The 14579-nt window shown below is 36.9% G+C and overlaps 1 protein-coding gene across 1 annotated transcript; it reads right to left on the bottom strand.

The window, feature by feature from the left end:
* Positions 1-2: 2 nt before the first annotated feature.
* LOC131782406 (ATP-dependent DNA helicase DDX11) lies at positions 3-14339 on the bottom strand. Its single transcript, XM_059099143.2, has 28 exons — positions 14063-14339; positions 13489-13604; positions 13344-13396; positions 12791-12861; positions 12432-12527; positions 12138-12295; positions 11706-11754; positions 11211-11406; positions 10361-10467; positions 9782-9877; positions 9284-9436; positions 8797-8843; positions 8526-8605; positions 8081-8152; positions 7299-7366; positions 6870-6908; positions 6709-6754; positions 6105-6230; positions 5537-5649; positions 4733-4805; positions 4521-4624; positions 3482-3631; positions 3294-3362; positions 2701-2807; positions 1721-1808; positions 1031-1091; positions 747-901; positions 3-166 (listed from the first exon to the last, which is right to left on the bottom strand). Exons 1-28 carry the CDS (start codon positions 14291-14293, stop codon positions 113-115), a joined length of 2778 nt encoding a protein of 925 aa, XP_058955126.2. The 5' UTR covers positions 14294-14339; the 3' UTR covers positions 3-112.
* Positions 14340-14579: the final 240 nt, after the last annotated feature.

The following is a 14579-nucleotide window of genomic DNA, read 5'->3' as shown; positions in this document are numbered from 1 at the left end:
CACTTCATTGAAGCAATCTATGAAAAGAGCATGTGTTTTTTTTTTCGCTTTGATTTTTGTGGCTAATCAGGTCATTTCAGGTTTCACGAGGTCATCTGTTCCAACCAAGCATTCATTGTGCTTCGTGATTTATGGTCTCATCCGCTTCTCGCTTGTCCACGAAAAACTGAAAGAGGCGAAAAAAAGCTGCTGAGTTTAATAACGACCAGCTGCAAAGTTTGTGGCTTAAATCTTTCAATTCCCCTCTCGCGATACATCGAGATCATCCTCATCGTTTCACCGTCCTTTTCTCGGTTCATTATTGAACCGGCATTCAACTTCAAGCTGAATGCCGCGACGTGCCCCTTTTCAAAGGGATGTAAGCTACAGGAACCACATCATTCCTGTCTCACCTTTAAAAAGTGTGATGGTGAATTACATCGAAATTAGAACACTGACCGCCCTTTGAGATTCCATAGACTACCCTGACCCTTAGCAGCTTGTCTTAAAAGGTGATAAAAATTCGACTAAGGGCCCCGCCATTCTGAAAATATTTCCCCTTTTTTCCCTCAACACATGACGATTTGCTTTAACAAATAGAAGCTACAAAAAAAAGGTTCTCTGGAATCAAATAATGACTTTATTAGGCAATTGAGATTGAAAGACGCGTTGACACGGCTGGGAAGACGAACGATCTTCTAAACGAGCTTGGAACTTTCATTAGAGACTGGTAACACTCACCTTTCACCCACGGATCAATAGCTTACCTTGCGAATGGCAGCAAATGCAGAACCAAAGCGAGGCTGGTGCTGAAGTCGGTTTGAAATCCAGCCTGGAAGACTTTTCTGTATTCTAGTAGAACCATACCGCTGATCAAGTAACAGGATTGTCGCATAGTCTCGTTTGTGACGAATAGCTCGACCTAAAGACGGATTTTGAACAAAGATACATTCTCAGATACATCGGACGGACTCTTGATGAATTTTGTTTGTGTTCCATTGTAACAAGGCAAAGCTCAGGTTTGTTAACAGATAATAAAGTTTTGCCTCACCTATTGACTGGTTTACTGCTTTCATGCAAAGGCTTTCGTAATGCATTTGACCAGCTTTTGGCTAGGAAAAAGCAAACATAGACCAAAATGATAATGGTAAACAACAGAGATATTGAACTGCCCTGAGAAAAAAGGAAATTTAGGTAAATGGAGAAGGACTTTGAGCTCTGATTTGATTTGTTGTATGCGGTTAAGTAACGGTCAATACAAAGGGAATAGCGAATAGCGAGTTACGTCATCAAGAAGACGCCGCGTAGCGCACCGCAAAAAAAAATGAACGGGAATTTATTGGACGCAGAGAGAAAACCGTTAGAAAACATCGAAAGCTGCTCTCCATTAACGTCTGAGTTGGAGTGGCAGCCGTTATCGGAAGCGCAGAGCAATACGATCCGGTGAAAATCAAACCAATGGAATCCGGAAGCAGAGTACACTCCGTCGCTTGTGATCTGTGAAAACTAAATTGTGCGCCATTCAACTCATTACATACTTAAGACAAGTTCATTGGCGTCTGAGTCATGAGCAAAACCGGAAGAAAATGGAACCGTATTGATTCTTTTCACTCCACTTCCGTAAAGCTTATAATTTCACTCACGCGTCGGATTTTCAAGAATTTTCATTAAATCGGGAGTCCGAATACCACCCCGTCGCTACTGAAAAACAGCCTGAAGGTCTTTACAGATGAACTCTTACCCCTAAAGTTGCATCAAGATATGTCATTTTCTCCTTTAATTCAGGTGAGTAGATATTTGGATAAGGCAGTCCCACCATGACCACACACCTAGTGTACAAAGACAGCAATGTTTCGAAAATAGTTTGATTCATGCCTACCCGACCAAGCCTCCCCCCCCCCCCTTCCCGGCCAACAAAAGGTGCCCTAATGTACACCCAGATTAAGATCGTGTGATTGTAAAACAGGACATGTTCGATGATTGGACACGAGGCATGAAGGCTGGTTCAAGTAAGGGAGATAGGAACTTCCAGGTCGACTTTACAATTGGCATTGTAAAGATATAAAGCTAGTCTTGTTTTCACCCAAAGATCATAATCACGTCAGTTCGTTTTCTCATGATATCGTCGCAAAAGTTAAAGCAATTTCTCGTGGGAGCTTTCTGTTCATTCTTCATTCTCTTTTTTTTTTAAGTACCAGCGAGCTTTGACCTCCCACATTCGACCCAGTCTTCCTGGATTTCGCGTTCAGGCATGTCGCACATTGTCCTTTTTAAGCTCGAGAATACTATAAATCACTTTTGGAGCAGGCGTCGAAGTTGGCGCGAGTGTTTTAAGGCAGCGCGTAGGATCAACAAAATAAGCCCAAAACTCTCTTTATCAGAATTCCCACACGCAAACCGCCAGGCCTCCGTGTTTCTTTATCTCGCCAAATTACGGTCAAACCGCAAGCAGTCTTTTTTTTTTCTCTTGAGGGAGAGCGAGATTTATCTTTGCGATATGGAGCGATGACTTTGGACAAGAAGGGATTGGGGTAGATGCGATTGTACAGGGCGTGTCTCGGCCTCGTCAGAAAAGCTAATCCTTCCTGGCCTCACTACACCGTGCGTCTTCATTTCATTCACACTCGTAAGACCACAAGGAACCAAAAAAAAAAGATTAGTTATGGTACTCTAAAATACGGTTCCTGTTTTCAAGAAATGGATAAATAATTGGAAACATGCCTTCCAAGATCGTCAGAAAAGTTGATCCCTTCACTCATCTTTCCTCCGACCACACAGAACAACACCGCGCCATTTGGAGATGTGTTGTTGGCGACTACGGCTGGCTTCTATGAATGAAAAAAGATAAAGATGATTTTAGTATTCCTCCAGGTTTTCATTACGCCTAGATACAAAGAACGGGGCTTTTTAGTTTCCATCGTAAAATTCTATGGAATCAGAAGAAATCTAGGGAAATCTTCGGGGGCATTTTTCAGGAAAAAAAATAGTCCTGTTTTCCATATCGTCTCGAGAAGAATTAAGTCTAAAAGCATTAAAGACCTCTCAACGACTTGCATTGCTCATAGCATCATACTTTTCTTCTAGTGAATACTCGTGTCCAAGTGCTTAAAATGAGGACCCTGCCACTCGCTTGAGTTTACCCAGAGGTGAGGAATTTTTTCGAGCGTAAGATTTGTCCGATTGTATCCGACGACAGGGAGAATATTTTGTTTCCGGAGGGGGGGGGGGGGCAACACTTACTGATATTATAAAATATTCCTAGAAAAAAAAGGAGTTTATTCGTCTTGATTCTACTTGTTACTTCAAGTGCTAACCTTGATACAAGCTGCGTACGACGAAAGAACCTGATCAAGCTGACTAGACTTACGTGGTTCTCTAAAGACCTGAGATATATGAAGAAATCCTTTTAAATGTTTGGGTGTAAAAAAGAAGAAGAAATCAAAAAAGAACGAAAATAAGAAATAAAAGATAACAACAAAATGCTAGGAAATCCTTAAACCACCTTCTTTCGGGTGTTCATTTTCTCAAGAATGCCAGATTCCTGCCAGTATTTGCAGACTTTCTCTCCATAATCATACGAAGAGAAAAAACACACCACTCCTCCGGGGACAACGGCAAAAATATTGAGTAGAAGTCGTCCCAGTTCTTCTTTCTAAAGGAAACCGACAAAAAAAAGTACCATTAGTTTTGTTTGACAGTATGTCAGCTCCAGGAAATGATTAAAAAAAAAATGAAAAATGTAACCAGACGAAAAATAAACTTAATTTTTTTATTTATTTATTTTTTTTAACAGCCCTAAAAAAAATATTTTTTCTTGACAGTAAAAAAGAAAGAGTAATACATGTAATAACCCAAGCGAAAAATGCGAAAAAAGAAAAAACGAAACAAAAACAGCAATTAAAAAAAAAAAAAAAAAAAAAAAAGGAAAAGAAAAAGAATGACAGGGTCGAGTTCGACTATCTTGGTCGGGCTGTGAGCAACCGCCTATTCACAGGTGCTATCCCACTACTGTTTGACGCGGGAGCTTTTGCCTGCTGTGTTTCCACCCTGGGCCGGTTCGCTCCTCTTTAACCAACCTGGAGAACTCAGATTCCTCTGTGTTCACCATATTGACGCCAAACTTAGCGCGGACACCCGATCTACATAGAACGACTACCCCCAGGAATCCCGCCCTCAAGCCATTCAGCGACCCCAGCCTCCAAGTAGCTGGATTACAGACGTGCGCCACTACGCCCGGCTGATTATTACATGTGAAAATTTAACTACTGACTGGTGGACAGCCACGCTCTAAAAGACCGGAAGTCAAAATCAGCATTATACTTCCGGTAAGCGTAAATACAAAATGGCGGAGTCACTTAGCTTAATTCTTACGAAAATCTTCGAAATAACATCGAAACAACGACAACTCGAATTTAATCTTTTAGAATATACCTTTTTTCTTAAACTTGTAGCTGTTTCTCTCCATGATAATATGGAAAATAATTTAAATATCGCCGATTTCATGGCAAAAATTCAGTGATTTGCATCACCGCAGCGCCTACCAATTTTTCTGAGTCTCTCGACTGGTAAGTAAAATCAAGGTCTTTTCCAGAGGGTCCTTTATCCAACGCTACAGCGAGCAAATGATCTGCTGGAATAACATGCCCTGAGAAGATAAAAAAAAGAATGCTCTTAGTCCATAATAAATGTTACAGCTTTGCTTCAATACCAAAAGGCACAATGTCGTACTCTAAGGAAAATTCAATTGACTTACCACAGGAAAATTCCACTATATTGTCACCGGAGAGTCCAGCGCAAGTAAAGAGTTGATCTTTAAAATCTGACATCTACGACGAATAAGACAGATGTTATGCCTTGTTAAATTACAATTTCGTCATTGACAAATAAGTGATATAAAAAATTTTTGTCTCCGTTGTAACCTAGAAAGAATATCAGGGAGCTGGCTACTTCAGTTGAAATAAGTAGAACTGAGGGACAGTTTCACATGTAACTAACTTCCACTGAGTTCATCAACCAACCTAAATTTTGATCTTTTTCCTTTTTCAAAATGAAGAAAATTTCAGATATTGATTTTACAGTCAATTGGAAATATAGTCCAACAGCATGCAGGAATCTAAACCTGGTAACAATCATGTTGACCCTCTGAATGACCAAAAAGAAAAATTTCTCTTACCATAACAATATTTTTTGAAGCAGGAAGATGATAATAACATAAAAAAAACATCAATTATGAGATATAATTTGTTTTAACACAAATTGTCAGAGATTAAACTATGGAATAGAATAGAGTAGATATAGTGATTTGGGGAGTGACTGGGTTAACTCTTCACACCCTATCATCAGTATCTATATTCTCTATACTGTTCTCTATATATTTCCTAAGGTATTTAAAATGAGAATTTTGTTTACCAACCAAGAGCTTTTTTTTTACTTGGTGATCATTTCCTTTATTCTTGTAACCTTATTGTGTGATTCTGGGGTGATATGGTAAGGAGAAATTAGGTACTAGTCACTCTTAAGATCAAAAAGGCACAGCAAGGATACCACAGTTAATTACCGGTTGCATTGTTCCCCCTGCAACAACAACTGCTCTGGCTTCTTTGACGATAGTTGTGAAGTGGACTGCAGGGTTCAAAAGGAGAAACTTCAGACTGGAGTTACTGGGTCGCTCTGGTGGGAGAAAATATAAAGTGCGCAGGCAATCTAGGTGAGTAAAGTACACTTAAACAGCAGAATAACAATCACTATTGTCTTCAGTCACATTGAAAGCTGTCACAAAGTACCCTTAACATTTGAAATCCTATGATCTGACAAGAAATTCTCCTGTGAAGCTGTTATATGTTTTCTTGTTAGCTAGTCAAGAGAATTTGGTATTTGATCAAGGTCACTACTGCAATCCCCAGCTCATGTGTTTGTCTACATTTTCCCACAATCCACTTCCTGGATAAAGTATTGAAATTGTAAGGAGAGAGTGCTGGTTTATTACCCCTGGAATGAAAAAAATAGGGAACCCTTTGCCCAAGGGGATTACTTGAAAATGTTTGCTTCCCTTCAAATCAGGCTGAATTGAAGCAGAAAACGAGAACAACTTGGTGTCTGATACTGAGCAAAGAAAAAAATCTTACCCTGCTTGTTAACAACAATCCTTCCATCTTTGTCAGCATTTGTGAGTGCTTCCAAAAAGCTCTCAATGATTTGAAGAGGTGAATTACTACTTTGATACAATCCATCTTCATCTCCTGCAGTAAATCCTATTAAATCATGATACAATTAAATTGTAGGGTAAATTTCCCTCAATAATATATTCCCTTATTTAAGCACAACAAGTAAAAGAAATTTTAAAGCAGTAGTCAGGGCAATCCTTTCACCTGTTGAATTTTCAAAAATTCTTAAATGATTTCAGGCATTTCATTTCTTAGCAGTTACCATTTTAAAAGGAAAACACCTCAATCAAACTATGTATCAAACTATATTAGAGAAGAAACTATATGAAGAAGAAAGTGTTCAAAGTGAGAGTACTACACAAATCTTCTTTGTTTAGCAGAGGGGTCTAAATATTTATTAGCAACATGCTCAACAAAACTCCACAGATGAACTTGCAGAAAAACTGTTGTACTGTTCTTTCAGAGACAAACAAAATTTTACCCTTTTTCATATCATTATTCTCTCTATATTTATGCCACTCAAAGTATATTTCTTCATTCTACAACAGCATAATTGTGCGCTAACCTGTTCCCACTTGTACAGAATGATACTTGTCAACAAATCCATTCAGCTTAAAAAAAACAAAGTTGAGTAGATTATATCCATGTCAAACCTTTATTAAGTCATTCTGGAAGGTCACATATAAGATTGTGAAATATCTAAAGAGGAATTATTTTAGAACTTACCTTTTTAGAAATCATGCTCTTCTCACAGTATCTTTTAATCTGAAAGGAGTATTAATTCAAGTATTGTGTTAGGCTAAGAATGAGATCATCCTGAACTGAATAAATACATCCTATAGCATACAAGTTTAAGGAAATGGATTGGACCTGTGCTCCAGAAGCCTGAGAAAAATATCACATGTACTGCTCTCAAATAGAAATCTCAAGGTTCTAGAAGAAGGCGCATAGGGCCAGAGCAGTCCAGGAGGCAAAGTGTGCAAGAGGAACTCGCAAAACAGAACATCACCTCAGGGGAGGCAAAGAGAGGTGCCACAAATAGAATCCAGAGGAGGTTCATAGTCGATGCCATATGCTCCCCAGCAAGGATGTAAATGGCCTAATCTAATGAACTAAGTAAGTAGCTATACTTTTAATTAGTTATGTGTACTGTACCTTAAAAAGGTTCACATTATCCATTTGGGCAGCAAAAAGGAAATCATTGATTGTTAATAGCTTCACATCTGTTAATTAGGACAAGCAGATAACAAAAATAAAGATTCATAATAATTTCATCACAACAAAATACTACAGGTAATGATTGTAATAATTATAATCATAACCTTAAAGAAAGGTCTTACATTCCATGTAAAATTAAATATCATGGTTCATCAAACCCATATTTGCAAGGATATTTTGAAAGGGAAAAAAAGAGAAAGAAAGAAAGCTATTGTACAAGATGAATAGATGGCTTAAGACACGATGAGGAACATCCTTGGCCGAATGTAAGGAGAGGGTCCAATATAGAGACAGAATGATGTAGCCTGCAGTTCATTTGTCTTTTTAGGGCAAGTTTATTGACAGTGCAAGCTCACAATCATTTATTTGACCCCCCAATTCCAATTTAAAGTTGTAGTGGACAGTCAGGGACCCACCCCCTCCTCTTGCCTTCCTTTTGACCCTCACTCACCCCCCTGGTACAAATTTATCTCTCATCTCAGCCTTCCTCTTCTGTAAAAATCAAAGATGCCAGTGATGGCAGCTATGATTTTCACCATGAAAATACTGAGCACTCTTTCCATAAAATTACACCTGCTCTGCAGGCTAAGACAGATTAGGCAATACTTCATGGCAACCCCTGGGGAGAGAACTCACAAGGGACAAGCTTCCTGTCTAAGGTGAAGAAAAATCGAATAACATTCCTAAAACATAACAACCATCACTCTAAAATTAAGAACCTTGCTTTCTGTGGTCTTTTGTACCCAATTCATTAGCACTAGAGAATGATTCTGGTTTCCTTTGCTCTTTCCCTGCAAGAAATTTGAAAATTGTCAATGTTGAAGATACCTTGGCAAGCTCTCTTTTGGAGCCATAGTCTCTTCATCAGCCTATTAACAGATATCACATATGAAAGATATTATAATGATCACCAAGTCTAAAGAGAGGATGTCAAGTTTGAACATAGCATATGGATGTCATTTTTCCTGTCATGATGATTTCTAGTTCTCTTCTAATTCAAGTTGTCTGTATGAGGTATTTCCATAAATTACTCATTTCTCTCCAAAGATCTCATTGACAAAACTCTTTACTGTCTACCATACAATAAATGATGTTAGTTCAGAGAATTTGGTGTTGGTTTAAACTGAAAACCTGCCATGCTTTGAGTTCCACTTTAAAACTTACCTCCTAAACAGTTTAGGAAACACATCAAGACATACAGTAGTTGCTGAATATAGAACAAGTTCTTTGCCTTTAACCTTGACCTGGTTAAAAAATTTGAAATTAAAAGGGGATATTTAGGGAGATGTTAAATTAACCAAAAGTACAAAAAATGTGCGGAAATTAACAGTTTAAAATATTTGTTTCCCTATCCATTCTTCTCCAGCTTATCTTTGATGTCAGTAAGAATTTCTAAGCTTGTTACCTAAATCAGTTTTCAAAATGTTTCACTGACCTATAGCGATCCTGGTACTGGGTCAACTGAGAGTGAGTGCACAAAATCTGTAACATGATACAAAACAATAAGGAGTGTACTGAATATGATTAGAGCTATGCTAATTCTTCTCTGAGATTGTTTTCTCTAACTCAGTAAGAGTACTGCTTATTGGTGAAATTTAGTTTAAAGTATAACAAACATGTTATCTTGTGTAAAATGTTCAATAAAATTATTCATTTTTTATAAGAAATACAACTGGTATTGATTTGCTTTTAATTCTTTAACTCCTGGGAGTGATGAACATGTTATTTCTCCCAATAATATTCATACATTATCTGACAAACAGGTAAGGAGAATAATCAAACTTATCAGGTAGAAGTTGTTATCTTGATCTAACACCAAATTCTTGCAACCAATTTACAAGGAAATGTCACAGTGTAGCAGCTAGAGGGGAGAATTAACAATCAGATCTTGGGAGTGAAGGGGTTAGGTCAGTTCATCATACCTGTGAACCAGTGATTTCTACACTGTGTACACTACTTATTGTGTCAATCAAATTATGCGCTTCATCAACAATAACCACGTTTCCATCAAGCTTTATCCCACAGGCTTCCCTTGTAGACTTGTGAAGAAGGATGTTATATGGCAGAACTACGAGCTAGAGTAGGAGAGAAAATTAGGCAGAATTAATTATTTGTAGGCAAGAATACATTAAATTAATATGAAAGCGGTCTTTGCAGTAATGAACACTACTTAAGCAGTGGCGAAAATAAGGCCTGAAAAAAATTTAGGCCTGCACAGGATTTGAACCCATGACCTCAGCAATACTGGTGCAGTACTTTACTAACTGAGCTGATAAGCCAACTGGGGGCTGGTCATTATGTCAGTTTGAAATAAACCCTTGAAGTGATGATAGATGAGTTTAATTTTCTGGACCAATAACACAGAGATGTACAGCAAAACTAAAGAAATCTTAGATCACTTTCTTAACTCTTACTATTACCTGCGCAGCAGGAATAGCTAATCTTGTCCCATAATAAGGACATGCATGAAGTTCTTCGCCAACAGAAACAAGCTGTTCAATGTCTTTTATGTCCACCTAAGAAAGGAAGAAATTTTGTCCACAGTTTGAAACAGGTTCTTAAACCTATTCAAGATGATTTTTTTTAAAGTAAAATAGCTGCAATAGGAAAAAGCATTCTTGCAGGCTAATAATTCTGTTTACAAGTGTAGAGCCTCAGTGCTCATTCTTTCCTCCCATTCTACTTTATTAATCCTTTACACCCTAACATCAGTATCCATATTCTCTATAATCCTCCCTAGACAATTCCTTTGGTACTGAAAAGGAGAATTAATTTAGCAATCAAAAGTTTTGTTAGGTTGGCAACCATTTCTGTTATTCTCATAAACTTCATGAATGATACAGCAGTATTACTGTTGGGAGAAATTACATGCTGGTCACTCATAGGGATTATTTAAGGGTTAACTATTTGAAAGGTACATTGTACCATTAACAGCTGGAAAAACTAATTGAAAATTTTCTCCTAAGAGTTTTTTATTTGCAATTAAGCAAGGACCTAACCAGGAGATGGTCCCTAAATTTCTGCAGCTGCTGGTACATGTAGAATGGACATCCATTTGTAACTTTTTTCTTCTTTGAAGCTTTCTCTCCATCAGCTTTTTTCTTCTCTGTTAAAAAATAAATAAATTTTAAAAAAGTTCTCTCCAAGTTTTATTCCAAACGTACATCTTTTCTGCAAACATGACAAATAACTTCTTGCAGTAAGAAAATACAAGACTAGTATAAATATTAGCACAAGTAGTCTCCTGCTTTAGGTCAGGTTTCCCACAAAATGGGTTAGAATCCATTTATAATCATTGATAAAGAGATACATTGTTAAAGCTTACTCCCAGGAGTGACCAACTAGGACAGAACTTTTCCTTACCAAATCAAACTTAGTTCGATATCAGACATACAGGTTTCAAGAAAAAGAAAAGTATAAATCAATTAAGGGATGATTAGTTGATCCCATACCAAATCATAGCTCAGAACTAACATCATAATAATTACACAGCAGAAAAATCTTAAGAGTGTAAGGAATCAAGTGTCTTGCCCTGGAACACAATGCGCTGATCCAGCCAAGTTGCTAGTATGCTCCTTTCAATCTGAAGTCCACTGCTACCACCTTTAGGCAAGCATTTCCCCTGCATGCTCATTTCATATTCTTAAATTAATCATTTTTAAAAAGATAATGCTGTGTAAAACATTCTCGACATAAAATTTGGAGATTGATTTTCAAACTATAACCAATGATCATGTTTAATTCCTTGCCAGGAAAGAGTATTTTTGAATAGAAAAAAAAACTTGTCACTTAAAATTTAGGTTGCAAACAGTGCTCTATTTCCCACCCCACCCCCCTCTACAGACTTACCTTTGTTTTTCTTTTGAAGTTCCAAACACCTATCATTAATTCTGTTTATATTTTTAAGGCTTTTAACATCCTCATTAATGCAGAGATTCTGTCGGGATCCAAGAGATACAACCCGTGTACTGTCACTGAATGGACTCTTTTGCACTTCCCTAACAAATTGTGTCAATTGGGAGTGTGTTCTACTGCAATAAAATATCTGAAAAAAAAAGTAAAACAATCTAAGAGAAATTTAGAGTTGTAATTATTAGTTGAAAATAGTTTTTAACACTTTGACCCTTACCAGTGAATAGCATCTTGTTTCTTCATACAATATCACCCCTGAATCACCCAAAGAAGTCATTAAGGAAATCATCACCAACTAAAAAGAACCTGATTTTTTAAACAAAATTCTCCTTGCTAGCACCCTAGAAAATGTATAAAAAATAGTTTGGAGAATATGGACACTGAAATTAGAGTGTAATCCAGTCAGTCTGTTGATTATTCCTCATGCAGTACCTTTAAACAGTGGGGCTCCTCCTCGTTATCCTCATCTTCCTGATCTGATCTACAAAAATAAAAATGAAATCCCTTATGTGTCACTTTTCCTCAGGTGAGCAAACTCTTACTTTTGCCATCAACAGATAAGAAAATTTTAAGAATGATCTAATTGTGACTGTTTTACTATAATAGGCCATGTTACAGTTGTTTACTTTGTCGCCAAACCTATGATTTGGAGTGAAGCTGAATGTGACCTGGTTGTGATAGGGACCAGTATCTAGTTAACATGATAACAAAGTAATTTATATTTGAAAAGCAGCAAGGTTTGTATCATAACAAGGTCATCCTTAGCCACATTCCCGTTCAAAGGCATGCAACTGTAAAATGGACTATTCTAAAAACAAATTCTTATTGGCACAACGACTAAAGCACCTCTGGTGTCTATCTTACCCAGGCTCTTCTCCATCACTTTGATATTCCATTAGTACAATATCTGTATCAGGATCCTCTTCTATGGTTTTCCCAAGGACTTCATCAATTTCACTGGTAATTTTGTTCTCTATTTCAGAGCCATTGTGTCCAAAATTATTGACCTCACCATCACTATGCTAAGAAATAAAGTTAGACAACAAGCTCCAATCATTAAAATATCTGAGTCCAGTATGGAAAATTGAACTTCAAACTTTCAGAATTTGTTGTTGAATAACTCTTTCATGAACATTACCCTCTTCCAATCACACAGACCTTTCTCTTTCCAGTTTTGAATGCACATGCTGGTTTAAATTCACTCTTGAGTTTCTGAAGCTGTGCTCTTTGTTTTTCCAACCTCTCTCTTTCCTCCTAAAAATTTGAGTAAAATAGCAGGAGTTAAGTTAACTTTGTGTAATACATTTATATATATGTTGTGGTTTAATTTTATCCTCGGTTCATATTTTATTTTCCTTTGTTTCAAACTCATTATCATACATTACAATACCCAAAAACAAAAGAAGATAAAATTTGAACCAAGGATAAAATTGAACCACAACATTACAACACACTTATTTATTTATTATAAGTTAAATAGATATTTAATGAATTCCATTCAAAAAAATCAAAAGTACCTTCACTCTGTCTTCTTTTTCTTGAGTAGCCTGCTTCTCCGCAAATTCCATCACCCAATCTGGCATTGTAGCTTTAGTACATTCAAATGAAAAAATAAATTGAAAATTATTTTTAATTTATCACATCCTTTGGGTAAAAATAATTCTACATAGCAGTGGCATGTCTGGCTATCCAAAATATTTTTAATAGATAAAGTTAACTTACTATGTCTATTAAAACAGATTTCCAAACTCTTTTTTTTCTAGCAAGCACATTTTTTAATTAGGGCACATTTTTAGTAGTAAGTGTCATGCCATTAAAACCAATAATAGTGATCAAAGCAGGTAATCAGAGCAAACTGAGGAAAATATCATATTAAACAACCCATTAGAATTCAAAGAAAAAGCAAACAAACTGCTCTGAGCCTGGGATAAATGACTGACCAGTTCAAAATTGGTTTTAATTTTGATTGTGATAGTTTGGTTGGTCTATAAAGCTTGCAAGCTTTATAGATCAACCACATAGTGAAGAAGAGCAAATCAACACCCAATCAAGATTGCTTTTTGCACTTACAATCATCTGCACTATTAAATCTTTTTCCTTTGTCTTCATGAATGACATTGTCCCTGAAAAGTGGCAAATTTGTGAAAAAAAAGATGTAACTGACAGATTCTTCAGAAGTTAAACTAAACAATTTTTGTTTCATAAAGATCATTACCTGAGAGTTGTAACTTGTTTTGAACATGATAAAGCCTTGTCTAGTTCTTCCTGTTTCTTTTCTTCGTAACTTTTTAGCCAAGTAAGAGCTCCACAAATCAAGCTCAAAGATTTCCCCTATGAGTGTAGACAAAAGTCAGTTGGGAGATAAATAGAATAAAAAATACAGTAATTTTTTAGCTCAATTCAACCATGTACACCCTAACATCAGTATGTATATTCTCTATACTGCTCTCTATACATTTCCAGATGTACTGACAAGGAGAATTTGTTTAAAATCAATAGGTTCTTCAGTTAATTATTATTTCTGTTATTCTCATGATATTGATATTTGATTCATGGGTGATATTGAAAGGAGAAATTAGATGCTGGTCACTCTCAGGGATTAAAGGGTTAACCAGTAGATTCCATGTTAAGTAGATGGCTGACAGTAAGGAGAATTACTCATCAGATCTTGGGTGTAAGAGTTAGTCATAATCAAATAACACGCTCCCTTGAGCAACATATCATTTCAAAACCGGCTCTGATCTTAGCTCAAAGTATTTCATCAATTCCGATATCCATCTTTCACTCACTGTTCCTGTGGGACTTTCGAAAATTCCAACTCCTCCATTCTCAAGCACGTCATACAAAGTTTTCATAAAATCCTCCTGTATGTCATATGGCGGGAAAGGAAACGGGAAAAACACCGGCTTATCTGTAGCCGCAGATTCGCCGTGGGGCATCTGCGTTGATGCAACCTGATTAAAGTCACGAATACTGGGGCTTCTACTTGCAAGGAACTCGTCGATGAGAAGATTTTCCATAGCTAGATCTGCTATTTTTCAGACCTACCCTCAGTCTATCATGACATTGTGTTATGGTACCCAAACTTCGCGCGCTAATATCTTTTTGACAGCCTCGTTTTGATTTGAATTAAATATACTAGGGGTGTGGGGGAGGGTACTATACGGCTTTCAACGGTTACTCCGTTATCTATACTCCCAAAAGATTCCATATTGCCGTGAGTCTTTTCAGTAAATAATAGACCAAAGGACCAAAATATCGTAAGAAAATCAGTGACACACTCGGCCGCGCTTCTTGTGCCACTTT

This window comes from Pocillopora verrucosa, chromosome 14, assembly GCF_036669915.1.
Source record: "Pocillopora verrucosa isolate sample1 chromosome 14, ASM3666991v2, whole genome shotgun sequence".
Taxonomy (NCBI): Eukaryota; Metazoa; Cnidaria; class Anthozoa; order Scleractinia; family Pocilloporidae; genus Pocillopora; species Pocillopora verrucosa.
Note: the sequence above shows the minus strand (reverse complement) of the source record. Positions and strands in the feature narration are given on the sequence as shown.

Coding starts and splice junctions, on each gene's coding strand:
- LOC131782406 (XM_059099143.2), bottom strand. CDS start 14,293: ATGGAAAATCTTCTCATCGACGAGTTCCTTGCAAGTAGAAGCCCCAGT. Junction 7,367..8,080: donor AAAAGACCACAGAAAGCAAG/GTTCTTAATTTT, acceptor CCTAATTAACAG/ATGTGAAGCTATTAACAATC. Junction 6,909..7,298: donor ATAATGTGAACCTTTTTAAG/GTACAGTACACA, acceptor TACTCCTTTCAG/ATTAAAAGATACTGTGAGAA.